The following is an 18,378-nucleotide window of genomic DNA, read 5'->3' as shown; positions in this document are numbered from 1 at the left end:
TTTTTATAACGTGCTTTTAAGGGTTTTTTTAAGGTAAAAATTACTTAATTTTAGCTTAAAACTAGGTATTAATATTAGCCTAGGCATGTATATTTTAGTATTAATAAGTATTATAATAACACATGCTATTAAGCTTTTTTTTAAATAAGTAAACTAGTTTCTTATTTTTATACCTAGGGGTTACTAGGTAATTATTATATTTTATTAACTAGGGGCCTAGGTAGTTTATATAATATATAAAATTTTTATAATTTAAATTAATAAAACCTAAATAGTTTATAATTATTATACTATACTATATATAATATACTATATAATTATATTACACTAGGTAATAGTATTTTTAGTAGCTAGGGTTATACTAGGAAACTAGCTAGTATTTTTTAATAAGTTAATAATATTTACTTTAGTTAAATAAAATAAAGGCCCTGGGCTACTTTAAAAAAAATATTATTTAAATAATATACCTAGTATTAAAATTAAGCCTATATTTTAAAAAAGTAAGTTTAACTAGCTTTAGCCTGGTTTAGGCCATAACTTTATTTTAAATTAACTTTATAATATTTATTTTATTATTATTATATACTAGGATAGTGCTAGGCACCCCTTGCATTATATAATTATATTACTTTTAAAAAATATATATATTAATAGTACCTAGGATATAATAAATTATATTAATTATTTTATTAGCTATTAAAAAATTCTTAATAAAAAAATTATTAAAAATAATAGCCTAGCCCGTGTAAGTAATATTAATTTTAAAAATAGCTATAATTATAATTAAGCCTAGTATATATTTAATAAGGGCTTGCTAAATAATATATACCTTAAGATATATTATTAATTTATTATTAAAAAAAATAATTAATACCTTATAGTTATCTTGCGTGGTTAAGGCTATAATAAAATTATTATATATTAATTAGGTTATTAAGGTATTTAATAGGGGCATCTTGCCCGGGGTAGTATTAGTTAAGATAAAAAAACTTATTTTAAAAAAGGTGGGTTAAGCCCCTAAGTTTTTAAGGGTTAAACTTATTTTTTTTTAAGTAATAATTTTATTAAAAATTATTATAATAGCAGGCTAATTATATACACGCAGGGGAATATAATTAATATTATTAATATTAATATAGCCTTTTAAAAAAATAAAGTATATAAACTTATTATAAATATTATAAGTAAAAGCTTTTTAATTTTAGGTTTTTTACCTAGTTATAAAGCTATTAATAATAATTATAAAGCCTATAAAAACTTCACGCTTAATATATACCTAATATTTTTACTTATTAAATTAATTATAAAGGGCCTTTATAACTAGGCTAGGTTAAAAAATTAGCATGCTATTATTTTTAATAATAAAAAAAAAAAGCTTACTAGGGCCCTTTTTATTTTTATTTTTTTATAATATAAAGGTTAAAGGGGGATAGGAAATCTTATAATTAAGTAAAGTTAGTTAAATTAAGGCTTATAAGCTAATTAAAAATATATATTTTAATTTTAGCTATTATACCGCGGGGAGTAATAAAAGGGGGAAAAAAGGTTAAAAATAAAATTAGAATAATAAAAATATATATTTATAATAATTTTTAAGTATCTAAAGCCCTTATTTAAAGGTACCCCTAGATTGCTAAGAGTTGTAAAGGTGTTCATAGCTGTTGGGAATGACAGGCAGGCTAATCCAGTTATTGTAGCCGGCCCCAAAGTGCACAAAGTTGTTGCGTTTGAAGACACGTTCTGGCCTGTCGAATGCTTTCTTCAGTCACTGGTCAGGCGCATTTAGGCTTGCTAATAACATACCTGTCAGTTGGGTCATTGTGCTGGAACAATCCGCTACCAGCCAGCTCGCATCCGCTGACATCCAGAGATAGCCTCTCGCCCTTCTGTACCACGACATTTGTAGGCCATAGTTCCACGTCCACGCTGTACACTTCATTGGGAGTTACGGGAAGAGTGTCCGTGGAGAGGTAGTTGCGATGAGGCAACCACGGGCGATGCCACGGGTGCTCGGGATTCGTCTTTCGCAGACTCACTCTCAGGAAGCCTTTTGTGATAGGAGCTGGCTCGCCCGTAGTGCCTGTGTCGAAGACTTCGTCGCCAGCGGCCGAGATGTGACGCAGGGAAAGGAACAGGTCCATAGCGGAAGGTGTGATTGACTGCCAGCGACGACGGCTCATGGAAACGTTGAGCCGAACGACAGCGTTCATTTCGAGAGGGATAATGGGACGGTTGGCGGGCAAGCTCCAAATCAGCATGTTTCATGCATAATGACACTTATGTAGTGCCATTCCATTATCAATGTTCATCCCTTACAAAGTCCACCTTTGATTCCTCTTCCATACTCCCCCCGTGCAAGCTCTCCTTCTCACCTGCCCACTTAGAGACACTCAGAATCAAGCTCCTTCTCCCGGCCTACCGCTCGCATGGACAGTCAATTCAGTCACCTTTTCGAATGGCCCCCTCCTCCACCTCCCACGAAGTATGGCCCCGACACCCGCCCGCCAGAGGGGCACCAACTGGCCATACCTTTCCTGTATTCGCCGCTGCCTGATGAGCTGCCGACGGGCGTCCACAAGGACCTCTTGCTCCTATACGCCGCCTATGTGGGGAATATCAATCGCTACGTCCGACTCCGGGATCCCAACCGCTTCATCAAGTATGAGTTTGACTGCGTGATCCGGGGCATCTATCATGATACCATGTTCGCAAAGTGATGGTCCCTCCAACCTAACCACCCCGACGCAGGCGGTGACATGTCGTTCATCAGACGCGCCATCCACGCCAGACTCATCATGAACAACGGCCTGTCACATATCAACCAAGAGACCGACGAGCATTGCCTCCCGTATCTGATTTGGTACCCGCACTTTGCTTCCCGCGAGACGTACGAAGAACTCGCCCGTCGAAAGCCCGCAATGAAGCTCAAGCCGCACGTGCGTGCATTGTCGCCGACTACAAGGACGCCTATAAGCGTCTCAATCCCACTCCGGACTGGTTCCTGCTCGAACAGGCTTACTATCCAGAGGACCTGCAACGACGGGCCGAGCAAATGTGCATTGATATTTCTGAGGAGTCTCACATGGACGACCGGCGGAAAGTCATCGAAGACCGGTTTCTGACGCACTGGCGGGCCTTTATACTTCCAGCGCAGGCAGTGCCAGACCACACGGTGGATGAATCTGAGTTGTCGTATAACTACAACGGTTTCGGGGTCGATTTAAGCGCTTTGGAACTATATGTCAGTTCTTCGGATGACATCAAGAAGCAAAGCCATGAAATGCGAAAGAAGGAGATGCGCTGAATCTTCAACGCATGTACAGAGAAGCGTCTGGCCCCGGGGAATCAACTTGATTTTAGAATGAGCGAATCGCCCTCCTTTTGAAAGCATTGCATCCGTACTAGGCAGACCTCAATGCGTGCAGGTATAGCATTGAAACATAAAGAAGTATATTGTACTATAGTACTGTCCAGTTCTGCGCCAACAAGCCCTTCGATTTGACCATAGGGTGGGTAGTATATGGGAAAGTGTTGTCTATGTTATTAACAAAGTTGCCTGAAAGCTACACTTTCGCGGTTAACTGTTCAGATAAAGATCAAGCGACTGGAAACGGCCCCTCGCCACCTGTTGCTGCACGGTGCCCTGGACCTAGTTTCAACATACTGGCAGCTATCTCATGATTATCAGGAGTTATTGCTGCATTGCATTCCAGGGCTTTGTAACAGATGAGGGGATCCCTGCGATATGCTCTCCCTGCCCCTTTGCCTTCCCCCGCTGCATATCTTGCTTCGTAGCTTAGTTAGCTATATTCAGATAGCTATTAGTCCATAGCTAGATATAATTTACGTTTTCTCTATCAAGAGCCTAAGAGGTTATGATTTTGTCCCAAACAGCATTTGGGGATCATTGTGGACTCTGTGATACACAGCGGACAAGTAAGAAATACTGTCTTAACAAGTGTGAAAGATTGAATAGGGCGGAGATATCCAACCTTGAGCATCCAACTAGGAAGAGATCTAGAATCATGTTATAATGTCCACTTATCGTCCTTGAAGCCATCCAACGTTGGCCAATCTGCTCGGTGTGCACCTAGCTCATACTAAATAACAACATAGTACTGTGAACAATGCCAGTCATGGAATGCATTTCCCTTTCACCTTGCTCCATCGTACCCACCCCCTGGACACAAACTAATCAACCAGAATACAAATCTTCCCAACATGCCTCCCCTCCGCAAGGGCCCGATACGCCGCCACAACATCCTCCCGACCAAACCCAAATTCCCTATCAATCTGGAACCTCAGTTTCCTCCTCGATACAAACGTCACCAAGTCCTCGAGCATACACCTCGGCCCAACCTGGATGCCGCGGAGAATCGCCTCCTTGCCCAGCGCTAGCACAGGGATATCCGGTGCGTGACCCTGGGCAGGGTCAAGCTTCGCCAGATACCCAATGATCGTGATAGTGCCACCGCGCGCAATGGCCGCGAGACTCTGCTCGATGGTCCCGATGCCTCCAATCTCGATGATATGGTCCACGCCTTTTCCGCCTGTGAGCTTGGTCGCTTCGGCGGCCCAGTCGGGCGTCGTCTTGTAGTTTATGCAGTGGTCCGGGTTGAACTTGTCCTTTACCATGCGCAGCTTTTCGTCGCTGGATGAGGTCACGATCGTGGTGGCTCCGGCTGCTTTGGCTAGGACGAGGGCTGTCATGGATGTGCCTCCGGTGCCTGGGATGGGAATAGGTTAGCTTTGTACAAGTGGGAGGTTGAAGATAAGGTGCGGTTGGGCACCTTGAACAAGGACCGTCTGGCCTGGGACCAACTGGGTGTTTCCAAAGAGGGCATTCCATGCCGTGACGCCGGTGCAGACCAGGGTGGCCAGCTCGCTGAAAGACTGGGGAGCCTCGGCTGGGACCTTGACGACGGCCGATGCCGGGCGGACGATGAACTGGGCCATCACGCCGTCAAGCCCACCGCCCGCTTGAGTAGCGACGGGGTGCTTGGACGGACCGTACAGCCTGTTCAGGTCGAAGCAGGTGAGCACTCGATCTCCCTTGCTGAAGTCGACGACCCCATCGCCGACTTGGATGATCTCGCCGGCTGCGTCGGAGGCGGGGATGAGGTTTTCTTTAATGGGGAAGGGATACTGGGAGGTTGCGATCTGGCAGTCCCGCGAGTTGAGTGAGATGGCGCGGACTTTGATCAGCACCTCATGGGCGGATGGCGTTGGGATGTCTTCTTGGTAGGAAGTGAGATCCTCGAAGGCGGTTCGGGTAGGGAAGCGGAAGACGGTGTGTTGGGGCATGGTGAGATTGCTGAGGCGTGGATAGAAGATAAGATGTTGGTCGTTCTCAACCAGACAGAAGGTAAGGTTCCCCTTTTATAGTATCTCCATGCTTACCTGGATATCCCATCCCACCGGCCAAGTTCAGGGTTATAGTACCAAAGTAAGGGCGCTGTGATTTCTCAGCGACCCGGAGTTTCCAATTGGTCAGCTTCTTCTCATCCACTGGTCCCCGTCTTCCAATTGGCCAGCTCCTCTTGCATTGTTTGCTCCCTGTTTTCCGATTGGCCAATGTCATCCTGTGAAGAAATCTGTGACTCCTCCTTGTCCAATGCATCCAATTTGTTACAACATCCACAATGGCCGACCTTACCCCAGCTCCGTCACTGTCGCGAGGAACAACTCTTGCTGCGCGCCGTCGCAGGATCGCCAACGCCTGCGACTTTTGCCGCGAGCACCGCGTCCGCTGTGAGGCCGCCACCCCGTGCCCTCCTTGCCTGGCCAACAATGTCCCTTGCCGTCGATCTCGCCCGGTGCACACTCGAAAGTCTCCCCAGAAGACAGCACAGTTAGGAAGCAAAAATGAAGTTCCTCGCCAGCACTTGGGAGACCTTACTCCAGCGAGTAACCATTCAGCGGCGGACCCTTCGGCTTCGCCATCGCCATCGACAAATCTGGCATGGACCTCACATAAAACAGATTCCATCCTGGGCTTCATTGCCCGCCTCAACTCGTTTTGCTCTGGAGTGTCCCAGCTGTTTCCGGACGGTCCAGCGAGCAGTGCAGACAATCTTCCTCTAGACCAGATTTCGCCCTTTCCCTCTCGTGTCCCAGAGGGAACGCGCAACGCGCAATGTGACTTATCCCCATCTCAGATGCAGCATCTAATGAGAATCTTCTGGCATCGCCTTCGACCACTCATGCCGATAGTGGAATGGAAAGATCTGGACATCGCTAGTCAGCACACCCCTTTACAAGATGCCATTACAGCAGTCACTCTGCAATACATCCATTGCTCCGGTCTTCACTCCAAGCTCGTTGGTCTCAACTGGCCACAGTTCCAGATCAGGCAATCACCCGTGGACATGCCGTACTTCCAGCGCTCCCTGTCCGCCGTGACCCAGCTTGCGACATTCGCCGGGCCCTCCCTGTCCGCCATCCAATGCTACTGCTACTTGACTGTGTACCTCCTCGATTTGGGACACCACCAGGCGGCGTATAACATGGTAGGCCTAGCTCTGCGCATCGCCCAGTCCCTCAACTACATGGACGGACGGCATCGCGGACAACAGGTCTGCCAGCTGTTCCGGCGTCTCTGGTGGACGCTGATCCACCTTGACTATCGCTGCTCACGATACGTCGGCAAGCCGGTTACCACTAATATAGATGATCTGCTGTATCTGATGCCCAGCAGAGAGCCGCAGGATGTTCATCTGTCAAATGGCCTGCTGTATCATACCGAGTCGATCCGCCTGACGGCCGCAGCTCTCGTCGTGAACGAGGCCATAGGCCACCGTTCGTTTCTGGACGGGGCAGTCGACCCTACACAACTAGAAGAACGAGCAGAGACCTTGTCAAACCATCTCCACTATATCGAGGAGTGGCGCAAGGACTTACCTAGAGATCCATCCTTCGCAAATATTACAACTATCCACATCAACACACTGGTGAACTCTCCAGACCCCGAGTCCTCCAGCTTCAATAACGACCTCACAACCCAACCACCACCACTCACCATCCTAACCACCCTCCTCCACCTCCAATACCACAACACCCTCATGACCCTCCACCGCGTCTTCATCCAATTCCCCACTTCCCCATCCCCACTAGAACCACACCCCAAAGCCAACGCCCACGCCGCAACATCCCTACACCACGCAATGAGCATGATCAAAACCACGCACGACCGGATGACCATAACCGACTCCCTGCACGGCCTCTCCGAGCTCTACCAGTACCAATGGAACGCAGCCATCACGATCATCGGGTTCCTGCTCGCATACCCGTTCTGCCCCCGCTGCACAGCCGCACGAGAGCACCTGCTCCTCGCGCTGGAGATCTTCGATGCAGCCGGTGCCGAGAATTCGACTGCGCGCCGGGCTGCCGCGTTGACAAGGGCTCTGTGCGGGAAGGTCGATGCGCTGGTTCAGATACTCCGTGGCAGTGGCCGTCAGCCCATGGCTCCATCTGTCCCCGGCTCAACGGGTTTGATGGATACGGATAGCTCGCCGTCGCGATCGCAGGATCAGAGGGCCGACCTGAGTTCCCGCTCCAGGTGCCCTGCTATTGCTGCCCATACGGCTGGTGAAGGGACACCGGGACGAGATGCACTTCCAGACGCCGGCGAGGAACTCTGGCCTTGGGCGGACTTGATAAATCTGGATTCCTGGCCTGACTACTGCGATGGGGTTAGTGAGGTGTTTCTGGATCCCGCTGCCTTTATGGATGGTGCGGCGTTTGGAACCTTGTAATGTGAATATTTCTTCTAGTGGCTACCTGTTGTAGTCTGTATTGAGTTGGATATATTAAATATAGGAGGTGTTTGATAACACGCAAAACATCTTTTGCTAAAGAGGCTGTTTTTGGTTATACGATCCCGTTGTGAAGAGCATTTCCTATCCCTTTTGGTAACATAGCTTGTATATTAGTTTATAAAGTGATGTTCAAGTCTATTGGCATTCTTTATTTCCACCCATTTCACCTCCCTCCATTTAATATGGAACATAACAGAATCCTCGCGCCGTCCAACCTGGGGCCGAAAGTCAAGTCTTAAACCGGTCTTTGCCAGGCCTCGGATGATACGACAGCACCACACGCTGATTCTCCCACACGCATTGAGCCTTCTGGTCCCAGGACGCGATCAGCTCTTCGACCAGTCGTAGTTTAACGCCTCATTCCATGATGACATCCCACATGGCCATGTATGTCGTGCTACGATGCTGTTTGTGCTGGCTTTGTTCCCAGTATTTTCCGTGGCATTCAATCAGGCTAGCTATGGTAGCTCCAGTGGTTGCACTCAAGCACCCGTGCTGGACAGCCGCTCCACTTAGGTAGGAAGTACACTCAAACTGAGCTTTTCCAAACGGATAAAAGACGCAGTACAGATCGCAGTTCTCGCGTTTTCTTCTGCAACATCCCCACGGAATCATCCATTCTCTTAATCACAGCTCCAAACTCGAACGCCTGCAACCGCAAACTGGGCCATCCTAGACGCCCATCTGCACCATCTTGCCTGTTCAAGAATAGCTCTGGCCGGAGGGGATCGACCAGGCCACATTGGGGGCGGCGCTGGCAGGCCCCCACCCCCTAGCCCAGGACCTCCCCACCCGCCCCAGCTCATCTCGCTGCTGGATAAACGAACCCGCGATCTCTGGGCCAAGGCCGCGGCGTATGCACCGTGGCACTAGATCGGGGCCCTCTTACCCATTCTGACTTGGATCGCTGCGATGAATGGCATTGTTGGGCAGCCCCTGCCGGGATTCCGCGCGGCTCGGCTCAACTCCGGCAGGTATAAAGGCGAAAGAATGCACTGTCCTGAGCGATGAGCTGTGTGGCGTTCTCTTGCAATTCCCGAGCTTGCATCTTCAGTTGAGATGAGGTTCACACCAGCTGCGGCGGCGACGCTGCTCGCCCTCGCGCCCGAGTACACCCTCGCAGAGACCTCCGCTTCATCCTCTGCCGACCAATGCGTAAGTTCGACACAATTTACCCGCGTGGACCGAAAACCAATTAATTCCCTCTCTTTCGCAGTGTGCCGCCCTCTCCAGCAGCGCAATCGGCGACAAAGTCATCTACCCCGGCGACGCGGCCTACCACACCTCCGTCACCTCGTACTGGGCCGTGAACGTGCAGCTCGAGCCAAATTGCATCGTGCAGCCTCACTCTGCTGACGATGTCTCGGCCGCCGTCCAGACTCTTACGACTGCTGGTGGTGAGAACCCATGCAAGTTCGCTGTCCGCAGCGGAGGCCATATGACCTGGGCGGGTGCGAACAACATCGAGACGGGCGTGACAATCGACCTGTCGCTCATGAACAGCACGATCTACGACAAGGAGGCGAAGGTTGTGTCTATGTTGCCTGGCTCGCGATGGGAGGCTGTCTACAAGACGCTGGAGGAGTATGATGTTGTTGTTCCCGGTGGCAGGACTGGACCTGTTGGTGTGGGCGGTTTCTTGCTTGGAGGTATCCTCATTCTTTTCAATTGCCAACTTCTTTTCAATCCTAAACTAACATGGTAATCCAGGCGGAAACTCCTTCCACGCCGCCCGCGTCGGCCTGGCCTGCGACAACATCGTCAACTACGAAGTCGTGCTGGCCAGCGGGCGCATCGTCAACGCCAACAACGCCACAAACGTCGAGCTCTTCAAGGCCCTCAAGGGCGGCTCCAACAACTTCGGCATCGTAACCAAGTACGACCTCAAGGCGATCGACAACGCCCACCTCTGGGGCGGCATCAACGTCTTCGACAACTCCACCACCACCCAGCAGATCGACGCGCTGGTCAACTTCATCGACAACATCGAGAACGACCCGTACGCTTCGTGGATCGGCCTGTGGCAGTACAACTCGACCACGGGCAAAACCCTCATCAGCAGTCCGTGGGACTACACGAAGCCCGTCGCGCACCCAGCAGCGTTCGACGAGTTCGCGGAAATCCCACGCATTTCAACAACCAACCGCTTTGCGACGCTGTACAATCTTACCAGTGAACTGCAGCAGGCTGCTGGATACCGGTTCGTTCCCCAAGATGACACGCTGTACCTCCCTAGCTAATCCAATGCAGCGACGTCTTCCTAACAAGCACATACCTCAACAGCGCGCTAGTCCTCCACAAAACCATCGAAATCCTCAACCAGAAAATCTCCGCCGCGATCCCCCTCGCCCGCGGCAAAGACTGGTCCATCATGGTCATCATCCAGCCCTGGCCAAAGATCTACTGGCAGCGGAACCAGAACAACGGGGTTGGGAACGTGCTAGGCCTGGACCGGTTCGACGAGAACATGCTGCGTATGCACCTGCACCCCTCCCCAACCCATCATTGCCACAGTACTAACACTTGGGCGTAGAGGTCCTGTACGACTACTCCTGGGACAACGCCGCAGACGATGCCCTCTTCCAGCGCCTGTGCGAAGAAGCCATGGCCGAGCTGGACGCGTACGCGCAGTCCATCGGCAAGTACAACGAGTACATCTACCTGAACTATGCGGATGTGACGCAGAACCCGCTGCGTGGGTACGGGGACGAGAACGTCGAGTTTATCCGGCAGGTTGCGGCGCGGTATGATCCGGAGGCTGTGTTTCAGAGGCAGGTGCCGGGTGGGTTTAAGGTTAGCGAGGCGTGACTGCCTGCATTATGGAACGATATGGTATATGTATCATAGAGTCTGTTTGGTAGAGGGGAAGACCGTGTCATAGAGGGTTGAGTAATATCTATAAAATATCAAAGCTTTGACTGACCCCGTCCTTGCCACTCTCCTGGGCGGACTGGCACAACATTGAATTCCAGTGATGGGAACGGGATTCTCCTGCTCGCCTCTAGCTAGATCATCGACCGAGTCCGTGACTGAGTACGATATCCCGCCCTGTGGGGAGCGCATGCAGCTAGGGCCGGGGAAGGCGCGAGGGATCTAGTGGCCCACTTGGTCTTGCTCTGGCCCCGTATCAAGATGATCCAATAAATTAGATGCACAGAGTGTGTATACATGATAAAGGTAGCTACAATCACGCATGGAGTATTCTTTCCCCGAGTTCCATGATCAGAGAGACAATGACCATTTTCCTCCTTGAACTATCATAGATATGCCCTAGGGAAGCTAACGAAGGTACGGAGCGCCCCCGGTGGGCCTGCCAACACTGACACCAGTCCATGTCACCAGTGGATCTTTCCCTAGCTAGCCCTGTCTGCTAGTGAGGACCAGCGCACGATCTAATCCTTTTGCGAGATTGGGATGCCGATCGATTGGCGAGAGCCTCGATGAACTTGCCATCTCTGTTCTGGCTTGGGGGCCGACTCTCTCTTGCGAATGAAAGTCAAATACATTCCCCAGTGCATCCACCACGGGCCTCTCCCGTCCCGGTGTGTCGCCGAGGTAGAGCCCACCCCTGGGGGACATCCCCATCGCAGTTTGGGACACCAGGGTATGAAAGACGAGGATCCCTTGATGGCGAGTAGACGGGAGTGTCTCAAGACCATCTTTGTTTACTACACAAAGTCGAAGATGTCGAGCTCAGCGCATCCCATGATTCAGGACGAGTCCAAAGACCCAAGCTCCTGAATGCATGACAAACAGTTTCCACATCGGCGGGTCTGAAACAGAAGTGACAGGGGTCCAAATCCTGTCAAAGCTTCTAGATGCCCCGGTCGAACCTTGATTATTGGGGCGTCTCCACGCATGGCAGTCTTCCTAAAAATGAATGCTGTGCACTATGTCCGGCTCCGATGCTATTACTTCCTAGCAGTGTGGAAGGGCAAATATTAAACTAAGGATTCAGTTGTTCTGTGGACTCCATTCTGCGCTACTAAACAGATTCCCCGGTCATACTCCTTTGGGATGGCCGAGCAGCGATCTCAAATACTCGCAATTCCATTGATATTGCAATGTCTTTCCCAGAGCCCTGGGCCTCCCTGCCGAGAAACGAGTTCGTATAGTCGGCGGGTTGAGGGACTATTTATGCAAGGCCCCTGTCCAGCCATCTTGACCTTGCGTCTCCCTCTCGAGCCTGATTGTTTGTTTTATCTCCCACTATGGCCGGGACTCAGGGAGCAGATTTTCCAGGCGCAGTTCCTGTCCCCGAAGGAGAGACATATAATCCTGACTTCTCACACCCGTGGCTATACGAAGAAAGTCGGGCGATTGTTATTGCCGGATTGATATTCTCTACGCTTTCACTGGCGCTGCGGGTGTATACTAAGGCTACACTGCTTCATAAGTTTGGATGGGATGATGGTGAGGAATCTCTCAGACTCTGCCCACAAGCGGCATGCTGACAGGCGCAGTGTCGATGATTGGGGCTTGGGTACGTCGCCTACCATACTTGTCTCACGGCATAGTTAGGGCATAAACTCACAGACAGCAGCTCTTCGCCATTGCAACACAAGCCCTCTGTCTATGTAAGTACCCCATGGTACACAACCATAGCACCCGAGCTCCAGAGAACAGACGCCTTGAACTGATATCCTATTTCCAGACGGCTACGCCCACGGCGGAATCGGCCTGCACATCTGGAACATCACACCGCAAATGTTCCTCGACTTTCAAAAGGTATACCCACCTCGCCTCTCTCATATTGCCCTACCACCTGCCATATCTAATCCAGCATCTCGGCCCAGGGCATCTTCGCCGCAGGCATCGTCTACGTCCCCTCCCTCGCCCTCGCCAAAGCCTCCCTAATAATCCTCTACTACCGAATCGTCGGCCAACAGCGACTCTACCGGTACGCCCTGTACTTTATCGCAGCGGTCGTGATCGGTTACAGCATCGCCATAACATTCGCGCTGATCTTCGCGTGCCGGCCGATCGCGAAGGCATGGAACGGGGCACTGCACGGGACATGCGTCGATCAGAACGGGCTGTATGCCGCGACCGCGGTCACGAATACCGTTACGGATGTGGCGCTTATAGTTGTGGCGATTCCTGTCGTTTGGAGCCTGCATATGCCGACGATTCAGAAGATCGGGCTGTTTTTTATGTTTGTTGTTGGTTGCGCGTGAGTCTGACACCTACCATGTCATGCCAGTGTAAGCCCTGTGGTTGAGGGCAAAGCTGATGAGACGGTTATAGGACTGTGATTACGAGTATCATCCGCCTGGTAACACTCTTCCCATTCCTCAAGAGCAACGACAAGACATACCGCGTCGCCTGGACAGATCTGTGGATGTACGTCTTCCGTACCCGTGCTGAGCCCTACGTTACCATTGCCATAACTGACCTTGAACAGCAACGTCGAAGCAAACTTCATCATCATCTGCGCCTGCCTCCCGTTCCTCCGGCACTTCCTGCGCCGGTACGCACCGAAGCTAATTGGCGAGGGGTCCTCAGCGGGTCGGTACTTCAAGAGCTACAATGCCGGCGGCGTGAGCACGACGCGATCGTGGCGGCGGCGGCCCGAGCATACAGTGCTGCAGGATGAAATCGAACTTGCGGAGGGTGGCGGTTCTGCGACTGGGTCTGCGGTTAGGATTATGAAGGAGGTGCAGTGGGATGTTACGGAGGAGAGGCGCGAGGGGCCACAGAGGGAGTTGGGGGAGTTGGGGGAGGAGAGGAGGCAGGCGGTGCCGGGGATGCATGTGTGAGGCATTCCGTGTCTTTTCAATTAATCTAATGATATTGTGGAGGTGCATCGTTGGTTGTTGTCCACTTGGTTGTAGTTGAAGGTATTGTCGCTTCTACAGCGATGATGCTGCATTGCATCCATGGTATCATACCCTAGGTACCATCACGCCGTTGCGGGGAGGTATTGCGTGCAGCGGCAACCCGGCCGAGAAACATTGCAGACTTGGAGACAACGGACTCAAAGTGTGACTTCTTCGGCTGCCGATTCATCAGAAGACCATCGGCCATTGAGGAGTCCCTGTCAGAGCATATGGCGTGCTACCCGGGGCTGATGGCGCAGCAGACAACCACCACCATAAAAGAGCTACCCCTCCGTCCTCCATCCAGAACCCCTCACGCTCTCTCCCACCTGCATCTATCAAGAGAATCAGACACAAAATGGCAGTAAAGAAACAAATCATCCTCAACGCCTTCGTCATGAACACACCCGCCCACATGGCCCCCGGCCAATGGCGCCACCCACGCAACAAGACCGCAAACTACACGAAGCTCTCCTTCTGGACAGACCTCGCGCGCCTCCTCGACACCGCCGGCTTCCACGCCATGTTCATAGCCGACACCCTAGGCCCCTACGACGTCTACAAGGGCCCCGGCAACGTCGTGCCCTCCCTATCCTCAGGCGCCCAATACCCCGTCAACGACCCGCTGTACCTCGTCCCATCAATGGCGTCCGCAACAAAGAACCTCATCTTCGGGGTAACCGCAAGCCTAACCTACGAAGCGCCGTACTCGCTCGCGCGCCGGCTCAGCACCCTCGACCATCTGAGCAACGGGCGCGTGGCATGGAACATCGTGACCTCGTACCTCGACTCCGCAGCGCGGAACCACGGGCTGACCGAGCAGATCCCACACGATGAGCGGTACGCCCGCGCGCACGAGTACATGGAGGTGCTGTATAAGCTGTGGGAGGGGAGTTTCCGGGACGACGCGGTGGTGCAGGACGTCGAGAGCGGGGTGTACATTTCGCCCGACGGGGTGCGGGCGATCCAGCATGCGGGTAGGTACTTCCGCGTTCCAGGCCCGCACTTCTGCGAGCCGAGTCCGCAGCGCACGCCGTTCCTGTTCCAGGCTGGGGTGAGCGAGGCGGGGAATGGGTTTGGCGGGAAGCATGGGGAGGCGATTTTCGTTGCGGGGCAGACGCCTGAGGGGGTTAGGGGTACTGTCGAGAATATACGGCGGGTTGCGGCGGCTGAGGGGCGGGATCCAGCGCATATCAAGGTGATTGTGGGGATTACGCTGATTGTTGCTGCCACGGATGAGGAGGCGTATGCGAAGCGCGAGGAGTATCTCCGGTACGCGGATGCCGAGGGTGTGCTTGCGCTGTTTGGCGGGTGGACGGGGATTGATCTGAGCAAGTACGATGACGACGCGGACTTCCGGTTTGCGGACGAGACGAAGGTGGCGAGTATTGTGAAGCGGTGGGCGTCGAGTGTGCCAGGCACGGCGAACCTGCCGTGGACGAAGCGGCGGATCGTGGAGTTCCTGAGTGTGGGCGGGATCCAGACGAAGATTATCGGGAGTGGGAAGACGGTTGCGGATGAGCTGCAGCGGTGGGTGGAGGTTTCTGGTGTGGATGGGTTTAACATTGCGCATATTACCAACCCGGGAAGCTTTGAGGATGTGATTGAGTTTTTGCTGCCGGAGTTGAGGGCGCGAGGGCTGTTCAGGGACAAGGTTGAGAAGGAGGGCGTGACGGCAAGAGAGGCGTATCTGGGGGTTGGGCAGGTCAGGCTGCCCGAGGATCATCCAGGGAGTTATTACAAGTGGAGGGCTGGGGAGGCGGTTCCCAAGTATCAGGAGGAGGCTGGGTCTGCATAGTTGTTTTAAATGGGATGGGATATTGGTGGGTATTACGACCAGTATCTAGCATAGGCAATTGCAAGCCCACCTATTGTTGTTATGAATCCCCTCAAGGAAATCCCCTGGAGGCGCAACGCTAAGTGCAGAATATCCTTTGCCCAGGGTGGCATGTAAAGAGGAGCTCGGAAGACAGACAAGTTCTTGATGACTTGACTCATATTCCACAGATTGACGGCAACTGCACAGATTAAGTTATAGGCAAAGTATGGTATGTACAGTTTAGTGCGATTTCAGGACAATAACACCTAACTCTCAAAGCATAAAAAACAACCGTGTTTAAATAATCATAGACATGAAACATAAGATAGCTAAGTCCAGCCCTAGCCCAACCCTGAGAGAATCAGTTATTGGTGGTTAATCAAAACGATAAGCGCCTTTTTCTTGCAATTGCTATTATCACATGGGAGAGAACATTGAGAATCTCACAGAGATCTTTGCCGACTCAGCGCAGAGGCCATGGCCTGGATTCGGTGTAAGCGTCAAAGGCTCTTCAAAGCGCCTCCACAATGCACCTTTAACCAAGAGGAAAATGCCTCTGAGTGCAACGTAATGGGCCCTGTCTGAAAGGACTTCTCGGAATTTGATAGGTCAGGTCTGGCAGACAATGAACCTGGCAAAGGACTGATACCTTGTCACATGGGCTCATACTTTGTCAAGAGATGAGGTTGTGGTAAACAACAATACCCTATCTAATCCATGCTGGATATTGAAGCCAGAAAAATGTGTCCGCCTGAAAGACCTCGAGGACATCCGCATAAAAGGCCGGCTTGGAGTCCGCTTGGACGAATAAATAAAACAAAGCGTAGACAGGTAACAAGGCTTTATGGGGTCTTTCGCATGCCTTTGACCTTTCTCCTAGTAACCTTTCTGCGTAAGAACATCTTTATTCCCAAAAACAAAGAGGAGGGAGGCAAGAAGATATAAATAGGTAAGTACTATAAGTAAGGCCACCGTCCTGTGTGGACTAGGAGTTCCCATCCTAACCAGACGCCTTGAGTACCACCAAATACCCAGACACCTGGACTCACCACCCCAAACACCCAACCACCCTTCAACGCACCAAGAACCAAAGCAAGAAGAAAATGTCCCCCTCCGCAAACCCCCAGCAAAAGAACACAATGGCCACGTCACCACCCCAAGACCCCTCCCTCGAGCGGGCCCTCGAAGAATGGAACACCAAATCCATGGCCCGGTGGGCCTACAACGCCCCAAACGACTACGAGCTCTGGCTCGTCCCCGGGAAAGCGCAAATGGACACATACGCCGTGTTCGTGCACAAGTACGACCGCTCCGACGGCCACTGGTTCCACTGCGTCTTCACGCGGACGTACACCGTGAACCCCGAGACCGGGACGCGCAGCGGCGCCGACAGCTGGGTGTGTACGCGGGAGTCGATACCGTCTGGTCCAGACGCCGCAGACATCGAGCTGGACGGCGTCCAGGGGAAGTGGCCGATGTGCACGTTCCCTGAGGCGCGCTTTGCGGAGATGGTTCAGGTCTTTGAGAGCCATAAGGCGAGGGCTCCCGGGGGCTCGGACTTCGGGGCCTGGGATTGGCTTTATGAGTGTGTTGAGAGGGGTGTCTTTCCGATTGGCAGGGAGGAGTTTGAGTTCCATTATCCGGAGACGCGGCGCTTTCGACCTCCGCATTGATTTCGCCGATGTTAGTCTATCTGCGGGTTTAGGACGAGAGGTTTGGTATTTGGTATTTTGTGCTTGTTCAGTTAGCGTTTGTCGCTCGTTTTTATTAGTTGCCAACATATGAAATGTATATCCTCGATCGCAGATTCTGTCATAGGTTTCTTTATTTACAAACGTAGTATCGTATGAACTTCTGGGTGCCACATAGGCAGATAAGTAAAAGTATTTCATTATCTCAAAGCCGGCGGCACGGCAAATGTTATGTTGGTCCAAGGCTTCTGGACATTGCGAGACTAGATTCAAATAAGCCCCGAGTTTCAATTCCAGTAGTTCGAGGAAAGGATCATGTCAAAATGTTAGAGAAGCTAAGCATGAAAATGGGTAAATAATATGATGTGAAGCTGCCAAGAGGAATACATGGGCTGGCAAGCAGAGGTAGAGACAAGATCTATCCAAATCATGGGACAGTACTACCATACTTGGTGCGGCCACAATGGTATTGTATGCACTATCAAAACATCCCCATCACGTCCCATCACCTTATAACCAACAATATCGATCAAAGCCACCTAATGCTTCAAACCGCCTAGTACCTCCTCCTCGACCTCGCAATCACAATACCGAGTCCCATCCCACAAAGAATAGCAGAGATAATACCCAGCGTAACCATAGCACAGATGAACCGCTCATTGCGCATCCGCTGCTGGCGTGTCAAGAACCCATCGCAGACCTCGCAGTGCGTGTGCGGCTGGAACGTGCTAGGCGGAGGGAGCGTGTCGATGCGGCAGCCAGCTCGGCCTGGGGGACCGGGAGAGCGCGGATGGGAATGCAGATAGCCGTGCTGGAGTGGGTGTTGTTCGTCAGCGCGGACGGGATCAGGGTCTGTGGAGGAGATGGTCGAGTACTACGATAGAGTTATTAGCGATGGGTTCTGATGGAAGGTCTTAGACATACGCCATTAGGGTTGTTTGGCTCTCTGGGCTGGGCCTCGATGGCGTCGAGCGCCTCGTAGGGAGGGGCGCTCTCGGGGGTCTTGGATGGGAGTCCGAGCATTTTGCGATGGGGTTTTCGGATGTCTATTGCCTGGGAATTGTTTGCAGTCTGGGTCTCTTATGGCCTGATGTATGTGGTGTTTATTTATGGTGTCAGAATCATGGTTGCCTGTTGCGATGCAGGTGCGGCGGCTCAGCCACGAAGGATGAGGGTGAGGGGCACTCGCAAGTTCTAACAGCCAATCCTTCGATGGTCTTGTTTCCAGCTCT

At 51.4% G+C, this 18,378-nt stretch overlaps 9 protein-coding genes across 9 annotated transcripts; 6 read left to right on the top strand and 3 right to left on the bottom strand.

Moving 5' to 3' along the window:
- Window positions 1-1,633: 1,633 nt before the first annotated feature.
- Window positions 1,634-2,210, bottom strand: DSM5745_09313 (uncharacterized protein; the record flags this gene model as incomplete). Its single annotated transcript, XM_026751329.1, has 2 exons — window positions 1,634-1,745; window positions 1,804-2,210. The coding sequence occupies 2 exons, from the start codon at window positions 2,208-2,210 to the stop codon at window positions 1,634-1,636; spliced, it is 519 nt and encodes a 172-aa protein (XP_026600415.1).
- A 216-nt stretch (window positions 2,211-2,426) lies between these two features.
- DSM5745_09312 (uncharacterized protein) lies at window positions 2,427-3,304 on the top strand (the record flags this gene model as incomplete). The annotated part of the gene is made up of 2 exons (XM_026751328.1): window positions 2,427-2,713; window positions 2,827-3,304. 2 exons carry the CDS (start codon window positions 2,427-2,429, stop codon window positions 3,302-3,304), a joined length of 765 nt encoding a protein of 254 aa, XP_026600414.1.
- An 887-nt stretch (window positions 3,305-4,191) lies between these two features.
- DSM5745_09311 (zinc-dependent alcohol dehydrogenase family protein) lies at window positions 4,192-5,304 on the bottom strand (the record flags this gene model as incomplete). Its single annotated transcript, XM_026751327.1, has 2 exons — window positions 4,192-4,727; window positions 4,791-5,304. The coding sequence occupies 2 exons, from the start codon at window positions 5,302-5,304 to the stop codon at window positions 4,192-4,194; spliced, it is 1,050 nt and encodes a 349-aa protein (XP_026600413.1).
- A 338-nt stretch (window positions 5,305-5,642) lies between these two features.
- DSM5745_09310 (putative transcription factor) lies at window positions 5,643-7,754 on the top strand (the record flags this gene model as incomplete). Its single annotated transcript, XM_026751326.1, has 1 exon — window positions 5,643-7,754. The coding sequence occupies one exon, from the start codon at window positions 5,643-5,645 to the stop codon at window positions 7,752-7,754; it is 2,112 nt and encodes a 703-aa protein (XP_026600412.1).
- Window positions 7,755-8,876: 1,122 nt separating this feature from the next.
- On the top strand, window positions 8,877-10,625 carry DSM5745_09309 (FAD-binding oxidoreductase; the record flags this gene model as incomplete). The annotated part of the gene is made up of 5 exons (XM_026751325.1): window positions 8,877-8,972; window positions 9,034-9,466; window positions 9,528-10,017; window positions 10,068-10,291; window positions 10,351-10,625. 5 exons carry the CDS (start codon window positions 8,877-8,879, stop codon window positions 10,623-10,625), a joined length of 1,518 nt encoding a protein of 505 aa, XP_026600411.1.
- Window positions 10,626-12,028: 1,403 nt separating this feature from the next.
- On the top strand, window positions 12,029-13,576 carry DSM5745_09308 (uncharacterized protein; the record flags this gene model as incomplete). The annotated part of the gene is made up of 7 exons (XM_026751324.1): window positions 12,029-12,230; window positions 12,281-12,300; window positions 12,361-12,394; window positions 12,472-12,545; window positions 12,614-12,990; window positions 13,065-13,160; window positions 13,222-13,576. 7 exons carry the CDS (start codon window positions 12,029-12,031, stop codon window positions 13,574-13,576), a joined length of 1,158 nt encoding a protein of 385 aa, XP_026600410.1.
- Window positions 13,577-13,994: 418 nt separating this feature from the next.
- On the top strand, window positions 13,995-15,434 carry DSM5745_09307 (LLM class flavin-dependent oxidoreductase; the record flags this gene model as incomplete). The annotated part of the gene is made up of 1 exon (XM_026751323.1): window positions 13,995-15,434. One exon carries the CDS (start codon window positions 13,995-13,997, stop codon window positions 15,432-15,434), a length of 1,440 nt encoding a protein of 479 aa, XP_026600409.1.
- A 1,124-nt stretch (window positions 15,435-16,558) lies between these two features.
- On the top strand, window positions 16,559-17,128 carry DSM5745_09306 (uncharacterized protein; the record flags this gene model as incomplete). Its single annotated transcript, XM_026751322.1, has 1 exon — window positions 16,559-17,128. One exon carries the CDS (start codon window positions 16,559-16,561, stop codon window positions 17,126-17,128), a length of 570 nt encoding a protein of 189 aa, XP_026600408.1.
- A 574-nt stretch (window positions 17,129-17,702) lies between these two features.
- Window positions 17,703-18,169, bottom strand: DSM5745_09305 (uncharacterized protein; the record flags this gene model as incomplete). Its single annotated transcript, XM_026751321.1, has 2 exons — window positions 17,703-18,020; window positions 18,071-18,169. 2 exons carry the CDS (start codon window positions 18,167-18,169, stop codon window positions 17,703-17,705), a joined length of 417 nt encoding a protein of 138 aa, XP_026600407.1.
- Window positions 18,170-18,378: the final 209 nt, after the last annotated feature.

The sequence above is a fragment of the Aspergillus mulundensis genome, assembly GCF_003369625.1.
Source record: "Aspergillus mulundensis strain DSM 5745 chromosome Unknown scaffold_11, whole genome shotgun sequence".
Lineage (NCBI taxonomy): Eukaryota > Fungi > Ascomycota > Eurotiomycetes > Eurotiales > Aspergillaceae > Aspergillus > Aspergillus mulundensis.
Note: the sequence above shows the minus strand (reverse complement) of the source record. Positions and strands in the feature narration are given on the sequence as shown.